Source organism: Aethalodelphis obliquidens, unplaced genomic scaffold (assembly GCF_003676395.1).
Source record: "Aethalodelphis obliquidens isolate GAN/ISIS:26980383/991018 unplaced genomic scaffold, ASM367639v1 scaffold7, whole genome shotgun sequence".
NCBI lineage: Eukaryota > Metazoa > Chordata > Mammalia > Artiodactyla > Delphinidae > Aethalodelphis > Aethalodelphis obliquidens.
Window position 1 is genome coordinate 8,521,827 of NW_020837951.1, and position 24,077 is coordinate 8,545,903.

General features: G+C 46.4%; 1 protein-coding gene across 12 annotated transcripts in view; it reads right to left on the bottom strand.

Annotated features, from left to right (window-relative positions):
* RALGPS1 (Ral GEF with PH domain and SH3 binding motif 1) overlaps positions 1-24,077 on the bottom strand; it is a 287,901-nt gene that overhangs the window by 162,978 nt on the left and 100,846 nt on the right. For all 12 annotated transcript variants that reach the window (XM_027104820.1, XM_027104819.1, XM_027104827.1 and 9 more), the window contains 2 exons: positions 12,845-12,934; positions 10,091-10,183 (listed from right to left, as the gene is read on the bottom strand). In XM_027104820.1, coding sequence (XP_026960621.1) covers positions 10,091-10,183; positions 12,845-12,934 — 183 coding nt within the window. The remainder of the gene's footprint in view (positions 1-10,090; positions 10,184-12,844; positions 12,935-24,077) is intronic.

Consider the following 24,077-nt stretch of genomic DNA (forward strand, 5'->3'; position numbering starts at 1 on the left):
GGTGGCTATGTTGCTGGTGGCAGCAGATGCTCCACTGGCCACAGCTGAAAGGTTTATGGTTTGTTTTCTAGTGTCAGGAAGTAGGTGTGAAGTAGGTATGAAACCTTTTGATATTTGCTGCCATTGCCCAAATGCCTCTACTATGTCCTTTGTACTCTGCAAGAATCTCCCTACCCGAGGGATTTCATCAAGTGCCACATTCCCAAATGCAAGTTTTCCTCAAAAACACCCATCGAGACAAACCAAAAACCGTCTCTCTCATCCAAGCTCGGTATCTTCCCTAACTCTAAGGGATCGCTGAAATCCAGGGTTAAAAATTCAAATGACAGTTTAAAATAGACTGACAAAATATTCATTATTATAAAACTAGAGGCAGCGTAATGAATGCTAAAATGATGGATTAAAAAGAGCAGCAGCAAAATGGTTATATCATGCATCAAAAAGAATAAAATACCTGGGACTAATTCTACCTAAGGAGGAAAAAAACCTGTACTCTGAAAACTGTAAGACGCTGATGAAAGAAACTGAAGACAATACAAACAGATGGAAAGATATACCGCATTCTTGGATTGGAAGAATCAGTATTGTTAAAATGACCATACAACCCAAGGCAATCTACAGATTCAATGCAATCCCTATCAAATTGCCAATGGCATTTTTCACAGAATTAGAGCAAAAAAGTTTTTTAATTTGTATGGAAACACAAAAGACCCCAAATAGGCAAAACAATCTTGAGAAAGAAGAACAAAGCTGGAGGAATCACACTCCCTGACTGCAGACTATACTACAAAGCTACAGTAATCAAAAGAGTATGGTACTGTCACAAAACAGACATATAGAACAGGCTAGAAAGCCCAGAAATAAACCCACACACTTATGGGCAATTAATTAATCTATGACAAAGGAGGCAAGAATATACAATATAGAAAAGATAGTCTCTTCAATAAGTGGTACTGGGGGCTTCCCTGGTGGCGCACTGGTTGAGAGTCCGCCTGCCGATGCAGGGGACACAGGTTCGTGCCCCGGTCCGGGAAGATCCCACATGCCGTGGAGCAGCTGGGCCCGTGAGCCATGGCCACTGGGCCTGTGCATCCAGAGCCTGTGCTCCGCAACGGGAGAGGCCACAACAGTGAGAGGCCCGCGTACCGCCAAAAAAAAAAAAAATAAGTGGTACTGGGAAAACTGGACAGCTACATGTAAAAGAATGAAATTAGAACATTCTCTAACACCATATACAAAAATAAACTCAAAATGGATTAAAGACCTAAATATAAGACCAGATACTATAAAACTCCTAGAGGAAAACAGAGGCAGAACACTCTTTGACATAAATCACCACAATATTTTTTTAGCTCCATCTCCTAGAGTAATGGAAATAAAAACAAAAATAAACAAATGGGACCAAATTAAACTTAAAGCTTTTGCACAGCAAAGGAAACCATAAACAAAATAAAACTGACTGACAAGGGATTAATTTCCAAAATATACAAACAGCTCATACAGTTTAATATCAAAAAAACAAACAACCCAATCAAAAAATAGGCAGAAGACCTAAATAGACATTTCTCCAAAGAAGACATACAGATGGCCAACGGGCACATGAAAAGATGCTCAATATCGCTAATTATTAGAGAAATGAAAACCAAAACTACAATGAGGTATCACCTCACACCAGTCAGAATGGCCATCATTAAAAAGTCTACAGGGCTTCCCTGGTGGCACAGTGGTTGAGAGTCCGCCTGCTGATGCAGGGGACACGGGTTAGTGTCCCGGTCCGGGAAGATCCCACATGCTGCGGAGCAGCTAGGCCTGTGAGCCATGGCCGCTGAGCCTGCGTGTCCAGAGCCTGTGCTCCACAACGGGAGAGGCCACAACAGTGAGAGGACCACGTACCACAAAAAAAAAAAAAAAGTCTACAAATAATAAATGCTGGAGAGGGTGTGGAAAAAAAGCAAAACCTCCTACACTGTTGGTGGGAATGTAAACTGGTGCAGCCACTTTGGAGAACAGTATGGAGCCTCTTTAAAAAACTAAAAATAGAGTTGCCATATGATCCAGCAATCCTACTCCTGGGCATATACCCAGACAAAACTCTAATTTGAAAAGATACATGCACCCACTCTGTTCATAGAAGCACTACTTACAATTGCCAAGACAGGGAAGCATCCTAAGTGTCCATCGACAGATGAATGGACAAAGAAGATGTGGTACATATATACAATGGAATACTACTCAGCCATAAAAAGAATGAAATAATGCCAGTTGCAGCAACATGGATGGACCTAGAGATTATCACACTAAGTAAGCCAGAAAGAGAAAGACAAATATATGATACCACTTATATGTGGAATCTAAAAAAATGATACAAATGAACTTATTTACAAAACAGAAACAGATTCACGGACATGGAAAACATACTCATGGTTACCAAAGGGGATAGGGTGGTGGGGTGGTGGCGGGGAGAAAAAAAGAAAAAGAAAAAAGTCTCATAGTGCAATTTCATGTTAACTTGTTCACTAATTATACAATAAAATTGCTGGAAGGACTTCCCTAGTGGCGCATTGGTTAAGAATCTGCCTGCCAATGCAGGGGACACAGGTTTGGGCCCTGGCCTGGGAAGATCCCACACGCCGCGGAGCAACTAAGCCCGTGTGCCACAACTACTGAGCCTGTGTGTCACAGCTACTGAAGCCCGTGCTCCACAACAAAAGAAGCCACCACAGTGAGAAGCCTGCACACCGCAACAAAGAGTAGACCCCATTTGCTACAACTAGAGAAAGCCTGCGCACAGCAACGAAGACCCAATGCAGCCAAAAATTAATTAATTAATTTTTTAAAAATAAATAAAATTGCTGGAGTAATTTTTTTTTAAAGAAAAAAAAAAACAGTTACATCAGAGAGTCCTGTTCTGGAGGAGTGGTGAGTACAGACACACCCCCAGCCCAGCAAAGGGTGGGGGAGTGCTAAAAATTGTCCTTAATCAGGGAAGTGAAAACACCAGAGCTATGTCGTAGGGTGATCACTCCATGGGTGGTGTGAGGAAGACAGTAAGACCAGAAGCAAGGAAACCAGCTAGAAGATGATGATGTTACCAGGTCATAAATCAGAGGGCCTGGCTTACAGTGATGGCAGCCTCTGCCAGCCCATTTGAAAATAGTCAAGAAAAGTTGAAAATAATAATAATAATAACAACAACAACAGCGGCAGCAGCAGCAGCAGCAGTCAATACTTATCTAACCCTTACTATGTGCCAGGCATGGTTCTAAACATTTTTTCATATATTTACTCATTTAATCCTTACCATAAGAGGCAGGTCCAAGGCTGAGCCTGGGAGTCCACACTCTTAATCTGCAAGGGACACTGCCCCTCATTTCTTGGCCTGTGGTCCCCATACCAATTCAGGTCGCGTGTACTGAGACCCAACAGCTACCTGAGGTACAGGCTGGGGCGACAGTTTCTCACAGGGACTTTTTCCCTTGGGGCTTCCCCAGGCTGAGCAGAGATTTTCTGACGAGGGACACTTGCTGGCTCTCTGATTCCTGTGAGTAGCTGAATTCCAGCCCCCCAAGTGCAGACATTGGAACCCCAGCCCCCCGCCAGCTGCAAAGGTCTCCACACAGCGCCTTCTCTGAACTCTGCTCGCCATGCTGACTCTGAGAGCATTCTTTATTTCTAGCACATGGTGACTTCCCTTTCTTGGCTTCTGGTTCGCTTTGCTTCTTGATTTTTAATTTGGTTTATCTGTGTGTGTGTGTTTGAAGCAGGCAGTTGGGAGGGAGGGACTTTCCCCCTCATCACCCCGTCTACCATATTGCCTCAAAGTCCAAAAAGTCTGCTCAGAGAGTCTCCTGGCACTCACGATCACTTCCTGGAAGCAAACTTTGATTTCTGACACGCCAAGGGTGAGCTGTCAAAGGAACACAGGAGCAGAGGGCTCCGCGGAGCAGGCATAGGAACGTGGGCCTGGGGCTCCAGAGACAGCTGGGGCGAGAGCAAGGAGGCAGCCACCACCGGGGCACAGAGGACATGGATGAAGCTCTCCAAGCTGGGGAGAGCCCCACGGGACAGGAATCGGATTGGGGAAGGTGAGAGCTGGGTCAGAGCCTTGCAGCACACTTACAGCCAGTGGGTAAGAGGGACAAAAGCAGTCAGGGAGGAGCCAGCTGTCAGAACAGCGGGAAGGGAATAAGCCAAACAAAGAGAGAGTTTTCAAGAAGGGGGTGACAAAAGTTGTGGCAAAGTCAAGGAAGAGGAGGGTGCAAATATCCACAGAACTCATAATTCTGAGAAACAGTGCAGGCAGGGCTGCCAAGGAATGACTGGGGGATGAGTAATCAGAGGCTGCAAATGTCAGTTTCCTCTGCCTTCCCTCCCCCACCTCACCTCCCACCTGAGACAGGCAGCCCATGCCCGTCACCACTTTCTCAACAACATTAGAGGGGCCACTGGGGCCCACATCAGACACAGGGAAGGAGAGGCACTTCCCTCATGAAAGACTAAAATCCAAAATACGTGACGCCACACATCTGCCTTCCTGGGATATTTGCTCAACGACCCTGTGCCCCCAGATGCCTGAAGTGAGAGCCCTGCTCGCCACCCTGCACACCAGGCCGCCTGACCCACCGGCTGTGACTTCCTCCCTACCAAGCTCTTCAGTTTTCACTTTGCTGCTGCAGATGAATCAAACTCTCTGGATGAATTCAGTAGGAAAGAGCAAATCATGATAGGAACGTGCACAGAGCAAGCAGAGTGTGTGTGTGTGTGTGTGTGTGTGTGTGTGTGTGTGAGTGTGTGTGTGAGTGTGTGTGTGTGTGTGCGCGTGTGTGTATGTGTGTACACATGATGTATAGCATACAACTGTAATTAATGAGTGAATCGCCCATAGTCAGGCATTCCATACCCCCCAGGTCACTCCTCTATAAGTCAGGCTCCTCTTGGGACCACCCTGATCAGAGAAAAGTTTTCACCCTCTTGCCAGCTGCTCAGGCCCCAAACCTAGGGATCGTCCTCCAGTCTCTTCCTTTCTTCATCTCCGACATCCTATCCAGCATAAATCCTGCCACCTCTGTCTTCAGAATGCCTCCCCTTTCAGCCTCCTTCTCTCCATGTCCACTGCCACCTCCCCGATGCTAGCCAGCATCACCTCACTCCTGGATTCTGCCCTAACCCTCTAACCTGGCCTCATTTCCACTCCGGCCCCCCTGCAATCCCAATCTGCTATTCACATAGTAGCAACACTAATTAAGAAAACAAAAGCAACTCTAAAGCAGATCATGTCTGTCTCCTGTTTAAAACCCTTCACTGCCCTCAGAATAGAACCTAACTCCTCTCTGGGCTGAGCCCTTCCCAGACGGCCCCGCCACCCGTCCACAGCACCCTCACAATCTCCCCCAGGCCTGCTGCGCTCCAGCCACACTGGCCTTGGAGTTTCTTCCACCGTGGGCTCTGCACTGGCTGTGCCCTCATCTTGGCCTGGCCGGCTCCCTCTTGTCACTCAGGTCCCAGACAGGCCTTCCCTGAACACCCAGTCAGTCCCTATCGCATCCTCCTCTTTTGGTCTCCGGCATCACTTTTATTCCTATCTGACAGCCCTTGGTTCGTGACTTCATGCATTCAACAAACATTTATTGACCACTTCTTGCACCATCCAGACTAGGCACATGTTTATTCTCCCACAAAAACGTGTCTGTCTCCCCTGGATAACATAAAAGCCCATGAAGACAAGGGCCTTGACCATAGCCTCGGGGTCTGGCATGGAGCAGGCGAGGAGGTGTTCAATAAATATTTGATTTGCAGAATGAATAAGAGCCACACAGTATCTGTGCTCAGGAAATCAGAATTGGCCGATAGGACTTCTTGCTTAGGTCTCATGGCTTTGAGGCAGCCAATATTCCAAAGCGGGCCCAGTGTTGGGATAAATCAGACCCTATCTGCATTTTTCCAGGCCAGCAGAAGGGGACTCCCTCCCTGTTTGTGCATCTAGCCAGCATTTATTATGGGCCTACTATGTGCGAGCCTATGTGCGAGGTCAGCCTCTGCCCTGTCCCAGCTCACCCAGCTGCTGGTACTCAGCAGCCAGCCATGGACAGGCCGACAGGCTGCCCTGCCTACCAGCTAATGACCAGCTGGCCCTCACTGAAGGCCATCCATAGTGAAACCACGCAGCAGGTCTCTTCCCACACCTGTGACCCCCTTCCATCCAGGTTTCCCAGATATCCAGGGTTTCAATGCAACCCCCGTGACTGCAATCAGGGAGCTGGTCATACACTGTCCCCAGGGGCCTGTGTGCCAGCCTCACTTCTCCAGCCCCACTTCCCAAGCAGTGTGTGTGCCTGCTTTTCCCTGCCCTGTGCCCAGCCTGATTCCAACATCAGGTTCCATCATAGACAAGTCATCAAGCAAATGGCCAAGAACATGGACTACGTGTCCATCAAGGCAAAGCTACATCACATCGGCTCTGGCACTCATCAGCTCCATGATCTGAGACAGGTCACTACAACTCCTGGAACCTCAGTTTCCTTCTCTGCAAAATGAAGACTATTAAAGTTCTGACCTTTGGGGCTGCTACGGCTGGTGGACCTGCTCCTCCCTGCTCTGCAGGGTCATGAGATTTCACCAGTCCCAGATCAAGGGACAAGTCGGGGGAGGGGAAGCAGCAATTTTTTGGCAGCGTTTCAGTGGCTAATCTCATTACTGGGAAAAGAAGTAGCAAAAGGCCACAATTCGGCACAACAAACATATACAATTCAAACGACCAGTGTAAACTCAGTCGTTTGGGATATGGAGAAAAAAATCAGACTGCACCAAGAAGGAAAGTGATCAAAGAGGGAGGCAGACCTGTAAACAAAACTGCAGAGTAGATGCCCTCTGTGCTCTGTCACAACAGGTGTAGAGAGAGTGTCAGGAATATAGTGGCATCGTCAATTCTGCTGGGCTGGGGGGATTTGGATGAAGGAGAAAGATGGCGAGTTTGGCCCCCACCATTTCCCAACTGCTCTGCACCAATCACTGTCCTTGGACTAACAGGACAGGTGGGCGAAAGGGGAGAGTCTGGTCTGAAACAGGCTGAATGGTGGGTTTACCCAGAACAAACAGCTCCCCACACACGACCTCGGAGATGTCATGCTGAATCCACACGGTGTGTATCACCTCCTCTCCCTGACACAGCCTTTGGCAGTTGCCATTCTTATCTCCCAGGATGCTGCATCTCCCCATCTTTTGCCTTGCTAAGTGGCCCTCTGTAACCAAGGAAATAGTCCTGGCTCTCAGCCCTTAGGAGGCAATGGGAGATTTCTCACAAAAAGAACAGTTGTTGTTTCCCTGGGTCCCCCGTCCTTTGGTGACGTGTAACCGCAGCTTCCTGTCCTCTCCCTGGCTCCCACCAGCTAGATGCCAAGGTCAGCGGCCAATCCCAGGGGACCAGCGGAGCAGCAGAAGCCATGGACTAACCAAGGAGTAAGTGGCCAAAAGGCAGCCTTCAAGGCCTGGCTGCAGCTCTCTGGCTCTCTGGCTGTGTGTCCCCTCCCTGGGGCCCTCCTCTGACTTCCCTTCCCCAGATCAAGGGACAAGCAGGGAGAGGGAAAACAGTTCTTTTCTGGCAACATTTCTGTGGCTAAGCTCACTACCAGAAATTAATGGCAAAAGAAGGGTGCGCTTCAGAGGCCAGCAGCCAGGCCAGCAGCAGCCACAGCCAGAACAGAGGCTCAAGGGCCTGGGCAGCACCCAGAGTCTGCTGATGTCACCCTTAAAGTTCCTGTTAGAGCACTGTGTATAGAGGAGACAAAACAATAAACAGGCCCGCTCTCTTGTTTTGACTGACAAGGCATCACTGGAACTGTCCTTGTTGAGCTCCATGGGGTGTGGTGGGTAAGCGCAGGGACTCCGGAGCCAGACTGCTCCGGTTTGATTCCCGCTCTGCCTCTTAGCTGGGGAACCCTGCATAAGTCATCCCACCTCTCTGTGCCTCCTCTTGACGGTGGGTAGCTGTCAAGAGGAAATGAGGGGACTTCCCGGGTGGCGCAGTGGTTCAGACTTTGCGCTCCCAATGCAGGGGGCTCAGATGTGATCCCTGCTCAGGGAACTAGATCCCACAGGCATGCTGCAACTAAGAGTTCATGTGCCACAACTAAGGAGCTGGCGAGCTGCAACTAAGGAGCCCGCCCCCGCGACTAAGACCTGGCACAACCAAATAAATAAGTAAATAAATAAATAAATTTATTTTTTTTAAAAAAAGAGGAAATGAGTTAATACAGGGAAAGCTTTTAGAGCAGCGCCTGGCAAATCTGTAAGGAAGAACAGCTGACCCACGTAGCCTGGAAGGGAGTTAGGTGAGGAAGCTCATGCTTTCAAACGGGTCCTGGGTGGATATTTCATTCCAGGCTCTCTGAGGAGCTGTGGGAGATTTATCTTCATTGCAGCAAAGACCCACCAATGGCAGTGATGATCCGGCCACCCTGACACAGGACTCTGCCGAGCCACATGGAGCAGTCCTGGATGTTGTTCTGGCCCAGTGCTGCCCCACCATCCTGGGCAAGGCACAGCATCCTGAGGAGAACGCTGGCCAAAGCTCCATGGATGGGCCCTGCCCATCCCTGAGTGGGTGGCATCTCTGTGCAGGCCCCTCATGCTGACTCCCTGCTGCCCTCACTGACTGTGCCACTTATGGGGTCACCGAGAGTCCCTGTGTTACTGACAGTAAGGTCTGTGTACCGTGAGATTCATCATTCCTTCTTCTGGGCCCACACAGAGCTCCCAGCAGTCCAAGAAACAATAGCAGCACCTAAATGATGGAAAATTCATTTGAAAAAGAATCTCCAAGCAACTTTTGAAAAAAGCGTCATGGCTCAGATGGACTCAGGGAATCACAGGGCTGGCAGCAACCACAGGGACCAGTGGCTTCCAAACTTGCTTTGACCTCCAAAGCCACTGCTCAACTGAAGTTCACCCAGAAGCTCAGGACATAAAACTGATGCAAACAGAGCTGCTCTGGCAGAAACCGTGCTCTGGAGGTCTGCTTGGTGCCCTCCGTCCTCTCCCCCAGCCCCTGCTGGCCCCAAGTCAGTTCCAAAGAACCCCTGGGCTCCACAAAGCACTAACGGAGAACCACAGATCCAGGCCAACCTCCCTAAGTAGATAAGAGGAGACGAGTCCCACAGAATCACTCTGCACAGACGGTGCCTGAATGCAGACCCAGTCTTTTGACTCCAGGCTAAAACCTCTCACTCCACTTTGCTATGGCTTGATCTATGGAAAATTGCAATTTAAAGAAACAAGGCTCACTTCTGACAACCTACAACATAATCCCTAAGTATTTTAAAGGCCCCTGAACTAGCCAAGTCTGAAACAGAGCCCAGCCCCGCAGACTGGCAGAAAGAAGTTCGGAAGTGAGTTAGTTGCAGAAGCACAGCTGACAACTCCATACAGTTTCCTTCAGTTCTGTGGGACATAAACAGGTCTTGAAAGGCTTGGGCTGTGTGGCTGTGAGAGACCCCAGACCAGGCGGGCCAGGAGGTGAATGCTAATGAGTGATGGAAATAGCAATGACTTCCCCCGTCAGGCGCGGTGCCAAGCTAAGGAGGATAAAGAGGTCTGAGATATTTTTAAAGTATTTTTACAGCAGAAAACTTTCCTACAGACTCAATTATATAACTGTCAGACTCCACCTCTGGGCTGAAATTATCCATGGCCTTCAGGAAAAAAAAATTATTTTTCCCTACATGAGGGTCACAGGTTCCTCCAAAGAAACTCTTAGCTGCACAGCCAGCAGCCCAGCGCAACTGCAAGGCTTCCCAGGGGCAGTTTGAAGCGGAGGGCAGAAGTCATGCCACTGACCCCGCCATCATACATGATGTTGTCAGGTCCAGAAGGGTCCCCGGCCACGCTGGCTTCCTCACAGCTTCCCTGTCCCAAAACGAGGCTGAGGTCACTGAAGGAGAGAGAGTGGCCAGGGGACACTTCATTAACCCACAGTCATCCTCCGTCGTTGGCAAAGGGCAGACTGAGAAAGGCTTCTGGGGCTTAAGGAATGGAGAACTTCACCAAAGAAAGGACGGCCCAAACCAAAGGAACAGACTTAGGAAGATTAACTTACAGCCCAGGTTTTTGTCAGCCTGAAGATGGGTGCACTTTGTAATGCTGACACCACAGACATGAGAGAATGAAGGTTGTTGAGTTCTAGAAGTTTCTGAAAAGAAAAAAAGATATGGAATAGATTATTTTGCTGCTATAAACAACAGAACAAAAACATGTTCAAGTGTTACCAAATACTGTCATATTTATGAAATTCAATTACACTTAAAAATATCTCATGTAGAAAATACAGTTCTAGAAAGTTCACAGAAACCATATGCTCTTTTTCTTTCAGATTGTCAAAAGGTGAGTCTGCATCTAAAACATTTGCAAAATTCCATAAGCTGACTAGTCTGGCTGCTGGACAGAAACATGGCTCGGGATGAGGTTTGATAATGTCCTTTCTGTTCTTTTTTTAGATGAATCTGAACTGTCCCAGCAGGCCTTTGTAAACTGAAACCTCCGCTGTGCCAACAACATCAACATGGGTCTACTGAGATTACCTTCACACCCGGAAGCGGGAGGCTGGGGAAAGATGTTATCAATCTGCACGATCTCCTCAGCTGGGAGCACGGAGCTCCAGCTTCCCAGCCACTTGACCATGCTTCTCTGAACCAGGCCCCAAATTAGTGAGAACATTTGGATTTAATTCCATCTCAGACAAGTTCCTTACCACAGAGGGCAACAGAAGGAGACACAGGTGAGGGTGAGCGCAGAAAAATGTAATTGCTCTGCTCTTGGTTTTATGCTGAGGGAAACCTGCCAACAGGACCCGGGTCCCACTTCTCACTCCCAGGAGTCGGTGAAAGTTGTGTAGCCGGCAGGCTCCACGGAACCAAGAGGCCTGGTTCTAACCCGGGTTCCCACTACTGGTGTGTTCTGTGGCAAGTTACCTAAGCCTTCTGAGCCTCGACATCTTCATATTTAAAATGAGGAAGGTAATCACAGCACCTCTGCCGCGTGGGATGGTGCACATAAACTGCTAGACCAGTGCCTGGCACCCAGGAGAGCGGGCAGTGTGGCGTGGGCTGCTTGTTCTTTGTCAGGAAGACTTGTCCCCAACCCCACCCCACCTGCATGTTCCCACGGCAGCCTGTGCATTTCCTCAGCCCACTGGACTGTATTTGCGTGCACTTGCCCCTCTCTCACCCTGGACTGTGTGTGCCCTGAGAGCCGGGATGAAGCAGTATCTACCATCATATCCCTAGGTCCTAGTACAGCACAGAGCAGGGCTTAGTAAAATGAACAAATCCACGAAAAGCCCTTATGCCTAGTCCTCACGGCTCTGTTCCTACCTGGAGATTTCTCCCTTACCACACAAGTTAATACTGCATTTCATACATCTCGTAATATTCCCTAATCGTTTGCTGTGTGTAATAATAGATTCTGAGTGAGCTGAATTTCATCCTTTGTATCTGAATGGCTATGCCTGTCACAGAATTTCTTTTAGAGGTGAAGGTTCTCTGGGAGATTATCTAATCCACCCCTTTCCCATTTTATAGATGGGAAACCAAGGCCCAGAGAAAGGAGGAGGCTCGAACAAGAACATACCCAGGGCACAGCGCCAGCGTGATGATCCACCATCAGAAGATGGCAGAGCTTAAGGAGGAATCGTTTTGGATCCCTTGGGTAGGGACTGGAAACTTCCAAACTGAAAGCACCAGATGGGCTGGAACTTCATCCCACTTTCTCTTGTGGCCCAGCACGAACTCACCGAGAGCAACAAGTATCATTACGCCCAGCAACAGTTCCAGGCACTTCAGAATGCACAGGACGTAAAAGTGTCCATGCCCCTAACATACTTAGAGCTGGATGAACACAAACTTGCTGTGAGGGGCAGCAGAGCAGCTCTCCTGAAGGCAGAGAGACACGCTCCGACTGACCATGGGGCCTGGGCGTGGACACCCACCTCTCTAAGCCTCCCCTTCCTCCTCCGGAAATGGGATAATAATAATGTCATCTTCAAATGAAATCATTTCTGTAAAGCAGCAGCTATGGCACCTGGCCAGAGAGGGGCCGCAGTGAAGGTGAGCTGGCCTAGGACCTCGGTGGGAAGACAACGTGCACACACAAAGCGGGCAGTAAACAGACAGGACGGTGCTCCGCTGAGTCAGGCGAGCCCCGTGGTGGGGAGCAGTGGGCTGGGAGGGGCTGGCAGGACTGTGTAAGAGATGAGAGTGGTCCAGGAAGGCCCGTGGGATCACAGCCTGGGCTGGCAGAGATGAGGGAAGAGGAGGGGCAAGTGGGGTAAAGACGTGAGCCTGGTGCCCAATAACCGGCAAGGACCAACCCTACCAGGGCAGACCCAGGGGGTGGGGTCGGGGCAGCAGGGCCCGGGCCTCAAGTGCAAGATGGGGTGGGGTGAGCTCTGCTGACCGCGAATAAACTGTGCAGGATGTGATGGTGTCACAACCTCCAATGCTGACTAAAAGCCATCAACCCCCGGCACTGGCTAAATCTGAATAGGAGGATGAATGGATTCCAGAGGTAGCCACTGGGGCCTCGTGGAGAGTCTGTGAAAGGCCAGCTACAAAGAATGGTTGGCTGCCAAAACCACAGGGCGGAGGGCACCTGCCTGTGCATGCACAGGGGCTGGGAGGCCCAGCAAGCAGCCAGGCTGGTCCCACAGCTGCCTCTGCCTGGGGAAGCTGGGCCAGAGCCCCGTGTCTGAACCCTGCCCGGCTCATCCAGAGCAAATCGTCACCCAAAGTACCAAGGAAACACCTTTTTGCGACAAAAAAGAAAGGAAGGGGAAAAGTAATAATAAAACGCTTACCTTGGCTATTTTCACAAAATGGCTCAGGATTTCTGCCCTTATTTTTAAAGTCTGTGCTGTTAGAATTTCTCGTACAACCCAAAAACTGACCTGTAGAGTCAAACACAGACACACACACAGACACAGACACACACACACACACACACACACACACACACCAGAAAAGTTGTTAAATGCCGGACCAACCAAGTTACCCCGCCCACTACTTCTATGGGATTTCTAAGAGGTTGGGAGACTGACAGAGCAAACCCTAGGGTTGCAGGAGGTTGAGGGTTCCTTTATGACACCTAACCCTACAAGTGGGTCCCATGCCGTCAGCACCAGCTCTCCAATATGCATAGTGGTGCTGTGAGAAATAAGTACTCCCATCATTAGCCAGGGGACTTAGTGGTCCTCCATCGACATATGGGTCTCCCTAAAGGTGCTTCAGGAAATTTTGAGATGTATCAGACAGGATTTCTGCTCAGAAGGATCCCAGTTATGGGGAGATGGATGGATGGATGGATGGACGGATGGACAAATGGCCAGACAAAGGGATATGCATGCTGGCAGTACCACCTATGAGATCCATATCTCCAGCCAGACCCAAGACAAGAAGGACTCACCTATATTTGCACAATTACAACAAATTTCATTTTCTAGGAGAGGTTTGCCCAATAATTTAAGTGATACAAAAACATCTCTTAAAGTTCTGTAAAGCAATGCAGGTAAAAGGGCATGTTTTTCTGGAGACAGCATATGCCAAAAGGATATACTGGTACTTTTCGTTCAGAATATCACTCACACTTGACCATCCTCGAGCCCCTGAGTCCTTTGGTGGGAACAAGAAAGTCATCCATCAGTGTCTAGTTGACTCACACGATGCCTCAATGAAACAAGAGGAGCTTCATGCTGAGAAACACTGGGCAGTGGTTTGCTTTCCTGTTTATGTTTCATGACTATAACAACAGCTCTATGTGAAACACGGATGCCCAAGAGTGCAATGACAGCACCGCAAAGAAAGGAGGAGAGATGGGCAGACAATGGGGGAGACGTGGAATGAAAAGGAAGGCTAAGCATCTAAAACCTCTAAATTTTACAAAGACTAAAAGAGTTAAGGATAGTCCAGAGTTATCAAAGCATGTTTACTGCTGCAACCAAATGTCTTCCCTTTACTGAAATACTGTCACTTTTCAATGAGAAAACAAGAAAAAATTAAATCACCAAGAATCAAAATTTGGCTTCTTATATTAAGCAGGAATATTATAGAAAAGTTTTCTCTGTGTAATTATCTGTGGTTGCCTCCAGGACGTGCCTGGGTTTCCATAGAATCATTTTTTCCAAGGAATTGCCTAAAATTAAGTTCAGACTCAAATGTTACTAGCCAGTTATGGAAGAAAGATTTTCCATATAGCAAGATTTTTTCTAGGTGATATGCCCATAAACCTTATATTTTAATACATGCACACTTTTATGCCACATAAATCTCAAGTGTGATAGTTTATATGTATAATTTAATAGATTCTTATGTGTCAAAAAAAATCACACCTATTTAAAGCATAATTACGGAACGTGGCAGAGTTGACTCAGGTGGTGTTCAGAGGCAACTCTGGATCAGTTCACTTCAGCAGACTTTCACGAAGCCCTTACTGTGTGCTCCAGGCACTGCGAGTCCAGACCTGTCAGTCCAGAAATCACTGTATTAAAAGGCAGCTGGTGATCATGGCCATCAAACAAGTTCAAACCAAGTGAACTGGAGTATGGGGGAGATAATGAGAAAAGAAGGCTTCCTAGAGGAGGTGGGCCTTGAAAGATGGGTAGACCCTCAACAGGTGAGGAGACCAGGGAGAGCTGAGCGGGTGGACAGGACTGGTGTTGCAGGTGCCCCGTGGGGTTGGGGCGGGAGGGAGGCTGAACTTAGAAGGGAAGGGGGTCTGGAGAAACAAGGGGACACTATGCTGCACAAGGAGAGTTCCAGAGGCTTCTGAGCACAGGAGTGACAGGCTAGACCCTTCTGCAGGAGCAGGGACACCCATCAAGAAGCTGAGGCGATGGTCTAAGTGAGAGACAGGAGGCCTGAGCGAGGGCAGTGTTGAAGGAGATGGAGGAAAGGGGCAGAGGAGAGAGACATTACAAAGGGAGAATCAGCATGGTTTTAAACTGTTTTAATTGTTTTTTAACTACAAAATTTAAGAGAAGCTTAATGTAGAAAACAAAGGGACAGAGATAAGCACAAGAGACAGAAGTCATTTGCAAGCTCGTTCTCACATACAGACCCCTGATAAACACTGTGGTATGTGTCCTTCTTGGAACATATGTTTGTCATGTCTCAGAACATATGTCTGTCTAGTCATAGAACATGTTTCTCTTTTTCAATTAAATTGGTATATATTAATCATACTATCACAAGAATTTTTATTAATATGTAAGAATATCAACATATTTTTAGCAGCTGCCAAGCATTTCATCTCAGGGATGTCTCCTCATCAAGGAACCTCCTACTGTTGGGTAGCTTATTTCGAATTACTTTGTTGTGATAGACAATGCTGTGGTGAACATATTTATACATATATCTTTATACATTTTTAATTAAGGTCTGAGGATAAATTCCTGTAAGGTAGAGTGAATAAAGGTATGTGTACCTTTTTTCAAAAGTATATATTTAAAAACTTGGCTTCCAAAAGTTTTATTTGTTGATCCATAAAAATTGGAGCAGGCTAATACCAGTTACTACAGCTCTTTTTTTCTTTACTAACTTAGTGGACAAACTAATGTCTCACTGTTTCTATTTTACATTTCTTTCATGACTCCTCAGTTAACATATTTTTGCACGTTTTTTAAGTTTTTTGTTGCAAATATTTATAGGCCATTTGTATTATTTGCCTGTGAAGTACGTGTTCAGGTCCTTCATCCACCTTTCTATTGGGACACCTGTCCTCTGACTCTTGATTACTAAAAGGGGTTTATATTAAAGAGGATACATTACCCCTTTGTGAGTCACACAGTGTGCCAAGAGTGTGGAGAAACTGATACTCATACACTGTTTGCAGGGGTATAAATTCACAGGACCATTTTGAAGAACCACTTGAATATATCTTTCAAGCTGTTAAAAGTTATATTCTCCCTGGAATATTTATCTTACAAAAATACAGAAATGTAGAGTGATATACATACAAGGGTTCACTGAAGCGCTGTTTATAAAGCAAAAGAATATGCCCACCAATAGGGAACTGGTTGCATAAATAATACTATCACCTCAAACTTTGGAAGGAAGTCGCTATGGAAGGAAGGAGGCAGTTGTGCTCCACCTTCTTGAGGGCAAAATATCTACATAGAGTATTTGGAATTCTTCTGCATAGGAGGTTTGTCTAGTCTCCCCCATTTATTTATTCCATCATTTGTTTACATCAGAATGGACTCATGGATACTTTGGGGTTTTGATCCAATACTATGTTATTTATTTCCTTACTCAAATTGTTCCAGCTTTGGCCGCTGAGAGCTGGCTTCGACATGCCCCCAGCATTGTTTGGTTGGTTTGTATGAGCACCTCCTTACTTTCTGGAACTACAAGATGCTACCGCCTCATCCTGTACATTTCTTGTCCCACTCCGAAACCAGCCATTTCTCCAAGGAGCCTTGGTTCCTTTTTTTAAAAATATTTTATTTATTTATTTACTTATTTATTTTGGCTGCGCCAGCTGGGTCTTAGTTGCAGCATGCGGGATCTTCGTTGCAGCATGCGGACTTCTTAGCTGTGGCATGCATGTGGGATCTAGTTCCCCGACCAGGCATCCAACCAGGGATCGAACCCGGGCCCCTGCATTGGGACACAGAGTCTTACCCACTGGACCAGCAGGGAAGTGCCCCCTGGTTCCTTTTATTAGATAATGGTATTAGAAACCAAGATCTGGGAGCTACGTGTGCTCGTGCTACTTAGGTATCACTGTTTCTAGGTCCTCTCAGATGCAGAGCAAGGAAGTGTGTGTGTGTGTGTGTGTGTGCGTGTGTGTGTGTGTGTGTGTACCCTAACTCTTGTATATATACATACCTATAAATATTTCTATATGTAACCATCTGTATCTATATTAAGCTAAATATGACTTCCTACTAATGTCTCCACCTCCAATCCATTACCATATGGATCACTCTAGCCTCCTCTTGCTTGTCTACAACTTTCTACTCCAACAGGTGAGAGAAACCTGGGTCCCACCATCTGCCACCCATTTCCTTAATTGTTCAATTCCAGTGTTCATGCATAATGGCTCCAGAATTGTTACCCATCCGCCCTTGGGAAACAACTTGATCAGAGTACAGTGCTTATATACAGTTCCTTTTGTCTTTAGTCTTTCAGGCTCCCTCATTTCCAAAGTTACTTAGGCCAGCACCTTTTCCCCTCACCCTTCTCAGGGAGGTTGTTTCATACATTTACAATCCAGTTAGGTTCACTTGTTATGTTCTACATTCCATCCTAGGACCCCTTAATCTCCACAATGATTAAAATTTGCATAGTTAGCACTAAGAGGTTTACTCTTAGTGCTGTAAAGTTCTAAGGGTTTTCACAAATGCACAGTGGCATGTATCCAACATTATAGTATCATACGGAATAGTTTCACCACCCTGAAAAATCCCCTGTTCTTCACCTACTCAAAGCTCTCCCCTTCTCACACCTCTGGCAGCCACTCATTTGTTTACCATCTCTATAATTTTAGCTTTCCAGAATTTTTTTCAGCATTTTCCAGAACGTCAAAAAAAAAATGGGGGAGGTAATCACACTTATGTTGCCTTTGCAGACTGGTTTCTTTCACTTAGCAATATGTATTTAAGATTCATCCATGTCTTTATATGGCTTGATGGCTTATTCTTTTTTTTTTTTCCAATGAAGACTATTCCATTGTATGAATTTACCAGTTTGCCTATCCTTTCACCTATTGAAGGACATCCTAGTTACTTTCAGTATTTGACTATTATAAATAAAGCTGCTATAAATATTTGTGTGCTATTTGTGTATCTGTGTGTGTGTGTGAATATGTGTATGTGTGTAGATGTAAGATTTCAAATGAACTGGATAAATATTGAGGAGTTCAATTGCTGGATCGCACCATTTTTCATTCCCACCAGCAACAAAGGAGAGTTTGTGTTGCTCCAATTACTTGCCAACAATTGGTATTGTCAGGTTTCGTGAGGTTTTTTGTTTGTTTGTTTTGGGTTGTTTTTTTGTTTGTTTTTTAGCCATTCTAATAGGTGCATAGTGTTTGCATTTCCCTGATGGCAAATAATGCTGAGCATCTTTTCACGTTTATTTGCCCTTGGTTACATCTTTTTGGTAAAGTACTTACTCAGATATTTGGCCTGTTTTTTTTTTTTTTTTTTTTGGCTGTGTTGGGTCTTTGTTGCTGTGCGCGGGCTTTCTCTAGTTGCGGCAAGCGGGGCTACTCTTCATTGCAGTGCATGGGCTTCTCATTGGGGTGGCTTCTCTTGTTGCAGAGCACAGGCTCTAGGTGCGCGGGCTTCAGTAGTTGCAGCGTGTCGGCTCAGTAGTTGCAGCGTTCGGGCTCAGTAGTTGTGGCTCGTAGACTCTAGAGCACAGGCTCAGTAGTTGTGGTGCATGGGCTTAGTTGCTCCGTAGCATGTGGGATCTTCCTGGACCAGGGATCGAACCCACGTCCCCTGCATTGGCAGGTGGATTCTTAACCACTGCACCACTAGGGAAGTCCCTGGCCTGTTTTTTAATTGGGTTGTTTTCTTTTTTCAAGATTTTTTTTTTTTTTTTGATGTGGACCATTTTTAAGGTCTTTATTGAATTTGTTACAATATTGCTTCTGTTTTATGTTTTGTTTTTTCTGGCCACAAGGCATGTGGGATCTTAGCTCCCAGACCAAGGATCAAATCTGTACCCCCTGCATTGGAAGGCAAAGTCATAACCACTGGACCGCCAGGGAAGTCCCTAACTGGGTTGTTTTCTTATTGTTAAGTATTAAGAATATACTTTGGATTCAAGTCTTTTATCAGATATGTGTTTTGCAAATATTTTTCCCAGTCTGTGCTTTGTCTTTTAATTCTCTTAAAAATGTCTTTTGCAGAATAGAAGATTTTAATTTTAATGAAGTCCAACTTACCAATTTTTTCTTTCATGGATTGTGCTTTGGTGTTATATCTAATAACTCATCACCAAAGGTCATGTAGGGTTTTCTTCTGCGTTTTCTTTTAAAAGTTTTATAGTTTTGTGTTTTACATTTAGGTCTGTGATCAATTTTGAGTTAATTTTTATGAAAGGCCTAAACTCTTGTGTCTAGGTTCATTTTTTCACGTACACAAAAACAGTTCCAATTGTTCCAGCACCATTTGTTGAAGAAATTACTCTTTCTCCACTGAATGCCCTCATGCATTTGTCAAAGGTCAGTTGGCTATATTTGTCTGGGTCTATTTCTGGGCTCTCTGTTCTGTTTCATAATCCTGGTCGTCTATTCTTTTGCCAATACCAAGCTGTCTTGATTATTATAGCTTTACAATCAGTCTTGAAATCAGGTAGAGTGAGTCCTCCAACTTCATTCTTTTTCAGTATTGTGCTGGTTATCCTACATCTTTAGCCTTTTCCATATAAACTTTAGAATCAGTTTGCTGATATTTATAAAACAGCTTGCTGGGATTTCAATTAGGATTGAATTGAATCTATAGAACAAGCTGTGAAGAACTGACATCTTAATAATGAGTCTTCTAATACATGAAGATGGAATACCTCTCTATTTCAATCTACTTTGATTTCTTTCATCAGTGTTTTATAGTTTTCCACATACAGAACCTGTACATACTTTGTTAGATTTATACCTAAGTATTTCTCGAGTATGTGTGTGCTACTGTAAATGGTGTTTTTTTAAAAAATTTCAAGTTCCAATTCTTCATTGCTGGTATATAGGGAAGCTTTCATATATTGATCTTGTGCCCTGCAACCTTGCTATACTCCCTTATTAGTTCCAGGAGCTTTAAAAATAGATTTCTTTGAGATTTTCTGTATAGACCATCATGTCATCTGTGAATAAAGACAATTTTATTTCTTCCTGAAGCAACACAAACTTTCACTCTTTGCTGGTGGGAATGCAAAATGGTACAGACGTGATCCAGCAACTGTACTCCTAGATATTTACCCAGTTTATTTGAAGTCTTATGTCCACACCAAAAAAAACCCAGCATGCATATGTTTATAGCAGTTTTACTCATAATCATCAAAAACTGTAAGTCCTTCAGAAGGTGAATGGATAGACTAGTAAATCCATACAATGAGCAGTACTCATAAAAAAGCCATCAAGCCATATAAAGACATGGATGAATCTTAAATGCATATGGCTAAGTGAAAAGACAGTCAGAAAAGGCTACATATATATGAGTCCCTTTTTTTTTTTTTTTTTTTTTTTTACATTCTGGAAAGGTAAAACTTTAGAGATAGCAAGCAGATCAGAATCTGGACCACTGCCTTCCTCTCCATAGCAAACCCTGCCTTATTCCTTGGGTAACATCAACATCACTGTGAACGACCATGGTCATTTCAGCAACTGTTACACACCTATCACTCCAGTCACCTCCTTCTCCAAATTACCCAGGACTGCGCTGCATCAGAAACCTGAAGTTCCAGTCTCGGGCCACAACCTTTAACCTTCTAATCCTCACCTGCTCCTTGACCCCCGCCCCACTGCTGTGCCCATCCTTCCCTCTCACCACGCCTTGGAGTCCTTGGTGGCCCTTTTCCTCTTGAGCAGATGGATCCCTTATCATTTGTCACTTCAGCCCCTTCTTAGCCAGTACTTTTAGGTCCCTTGCCCCATGGTCCTTCAAAAAATCTGCTTTGCTCATCATGGATGGATCCAACCACTTGCCTTCCTGTGCCCCTCTCTTTAGGCTGCAAAGTGCAACTAGAGAGAACCAGCGACCCTCATGCCCTGGGGCTACTTTAAAAGCCACAACCTCTATTTCCAGCGGCTCTGCCCACAAGTCTTCCTATATTTCCATAGTCAACCTTCTCTTTCCCCTGGAGTGGTTTTTTCAAGCTCCCCCCAAACCCCTCAAGCTTTCCTCCTGCTTCCCCGCCTTCACCTCCTATTTCACCGAGGAAAGAGGAGCCGTGAACCTTCTTGCACCACACCTGCAAGCAGACCTGTGTCTGTATCTTTCCTTTCTGCAGACTCGCCTTTTACGATGAAGAGGTCCCAGGCCTCGGCCTCTCCTACCTTCGCTGGGACTTCACTTCATTATGTATTCCCTCTCTCTCCTCATCTTTAATTTTTCCCGGTGTACTGGCTCTTTCCATTCAAAATATGTACACCCCCAAGGCTCTTTCTGCTGAAAAGAAAAGAGGAATATTAACACCTCCCTGAACGTCTTCAACCCCTCCAGCTACCCCCTTCTTCTCATCTTTCTCCTTAGAGCCACTGTTCAAGCATCGCCTACACCTGCTCTCTCCATTTCCTCACATCTACCGCTCAAGCTGCTACAGCCCAGCTTCCATTTCACACCCCCGCAGAACAGCTCCTGCTGAGCCTAGCACCACCGTGCTGCTAAACATAAAAGACTCTTTTTTTAGTCCTTTTAAATGACCCATTCTGTAGCATCCCGTTATCCTTGAGACACTGATTTCCAAGACACTAGCCTTTCTGGGTGTTCTTCTCGTGCCCAGGCTGCTCTTTCTCAGCCCCTTCTCCTCTGCCCTTCCCATAAGCCCCAAGGCTCTCACGTGGGCCTCTGTTGCTCCCTGGGCAATCTCATCTACTCCTGCGGCTTCGAATGCAGGTGGCTGCAATAACTGCATCTTCAAGCTGGATCTATCCCCTGACTCCCAGACGCAAATACCCAATTACCTGCTGCATGGTTGGGCTCACACGCCCAGACCTCTCTCCTCTCCGTCATCTCCCCTCTCACAACTGCTCCTCCTCCTCTGCACTCACCGCCTCAAAGAGTGCCGCTGCCAAGGACCCAAGCGGGGCCTCCTTTGCGCCTCCCTGTCATCTCCCTCCAAATCCAATCAATCACCCAGTGCTATCATTCGGTCTCTTAATATTCTCTTGAGCCCGGCCACTCTACATCTCTGTCGTTCACCTAGATTAATGGGACAGACTCCAATCCAGTCTCCTGGCCTCCCTTCCTACTGCCCACACCTCTCCTCTGGTTTTCCCAGCCTAGCACTGATTCCCCTGGATTGTAATCCCCTCCATCACGTCTGTCTCCCCCACCAGACTATGAGCTAATGATGGCAAGGGCTACATCCAGTTTACTGCTGACCCCCTGAACCTAGCACAGAGCCCGGTACCATGTGCAGTCAGTGTCTATTAAATAAATAAATGAATATAACCAGAAGTAATGAGCCTCAAATGAAGGAGGGTTTATACAACGAGGAAAGAATAATTGTTTGGAGGTAGCATTTGGAAGGGAAAATGCTAACACTGCCTCCCAGCCCTGTGATAAATGAAGTCTGGAAGAACAGGGGATTCTACTGGAGTCATGTTCAGAAAAATGCGGGGGGCCCTAAGTAAGGAAACTCACCAGCTATGTGGCTTTGAGCAAGTTACTTCACTTTCCAGAACCTCAGCTTCCTCATCCATAAAATGGGTTTAAAATATCGGCCTCAGTGGGTTTTGTGAAAACAGAATTAGATGATGCAGGTTAAATGCTTAGCACAGTATCTAACTCAGTAAGTTGAGCCTAAGTGCTCAATAACTGTTTTTTAAATAGTCTCGATTAAAGCCAAGAGGAATCATGAACATTCGGTGACTAGGCTAATGACGCATGCATGGGGTATCAGCAGATTGATCAGGGGAGAAAGCTGAGAGCTGGATGGAAGAGTGCAAGAGGGAAGAGGGTCTGTGGGCGGTTCTGGCCATCCCTCAGCCTCTTCCTGTCCGAGCACCAACTTTCCCTGAGGAACTGCCAGTTCTCCCATCTCAGTCCCTGCGGCCTTGGCCCCCTACCCTACCTCCACGGGAAGGCCTGTTTCTGAGACCTGGCCAGCCAGAGCCTCCTGTTTCCTGGTCAGGGTGATGAGATCACGAAGCGCAGGATGGGGCTCAAGCCAGGGCCATCAACCCCAGAGTCTCTGTTCCAGGACATCAAATGGAGCTACTGAAGAAGAGGAAGGTCTTTTCTGCAGGGGTTGCCCTCACAATGAGCTGTTGGCAGCCATCTTGGAACCACAGAGGAGGGGGCCGCCTGAGGGGAGCCAGCACAGAGAAACCACCTCCCTGAACGTCTCCAGGGACCTCCAGGTGGAGAGAGCAGCGCCATCCAAGCAATACATGAAGTCTAGTCTCTCCCTGGACATTGTTACATAAGCCAGTAAGGCGAGTTTGAGCTGGGGTTTCAGTCATTAAGAACTACGTACGTGTGTGTGTGTGTGTGTGTGTGTGTGTGTGTGTGTGTGTGTGTGTGTGTGTGTGTGTGTGTGTGTGTGTGTGTGTGTGTGTGTGTGTGTGTGTGTGTGTGTGTGTGTGTGTCTGTGTGTGTGTGTGTGTGTGTGTGTGTGTGTGTGTGTGTGTGTATATGAGTCCATGAGAAACGTTAAAGCAGTCCTCCAGGGCAAAATGTTGGGAACCTTTGCCTGGTCCAATCTCTGCTAATACATAAGGGTCCTGAGACCTAGACTTGGACTTGCCTAAGGCCTCAGAACAGGTTAGCAGCAGAGCCTGGACTGGAACCAAGTCATCCGAATTCCCTCTCTGTCTCTTCCTAATTCTTCATCTTCAGGACACAATCTCAACCCCACCGCCAGCACTTAGGCCCAAGGCTAACCTTCCTTTCAGCTTGTAGCTCCCACTACAATACCACCCTTTTTAAGGCTAATATTACTTGTTTACTATATGTCAAGTGCTGAGCTAAACCCTTTACATCCATGATTCTCATTTAATCTTCAAAAATCACTTGAAACGATTCTTCCTATTTTGTAAATGAGGAAGGTCAGAGGCTGAAAGACAACCCAAGATCATACAGGCAACAAGTTGTAGAGCTAAGGTGCAAACTCAGGTCTGTTTGATTCCATGCGACCACAGCTCCTCAGCCTGCTGTCCACAGACCTCTAAAGTGTTCATGTACAGACTTTGGGGGGCAGTGGGCAGGGGAGGCAGCAAACCCACTCAGATTAAATGGAAATGTATATATCTATGTATTTATCTGAGGGCAGGTTCATATGTGATATTGTCAGATTCCCAAAAGAACCCGTGATCGGAAAAAGACTGAGAACTTCTGGCTTTATGGTGAACTCCCTGGGGCCAAGACA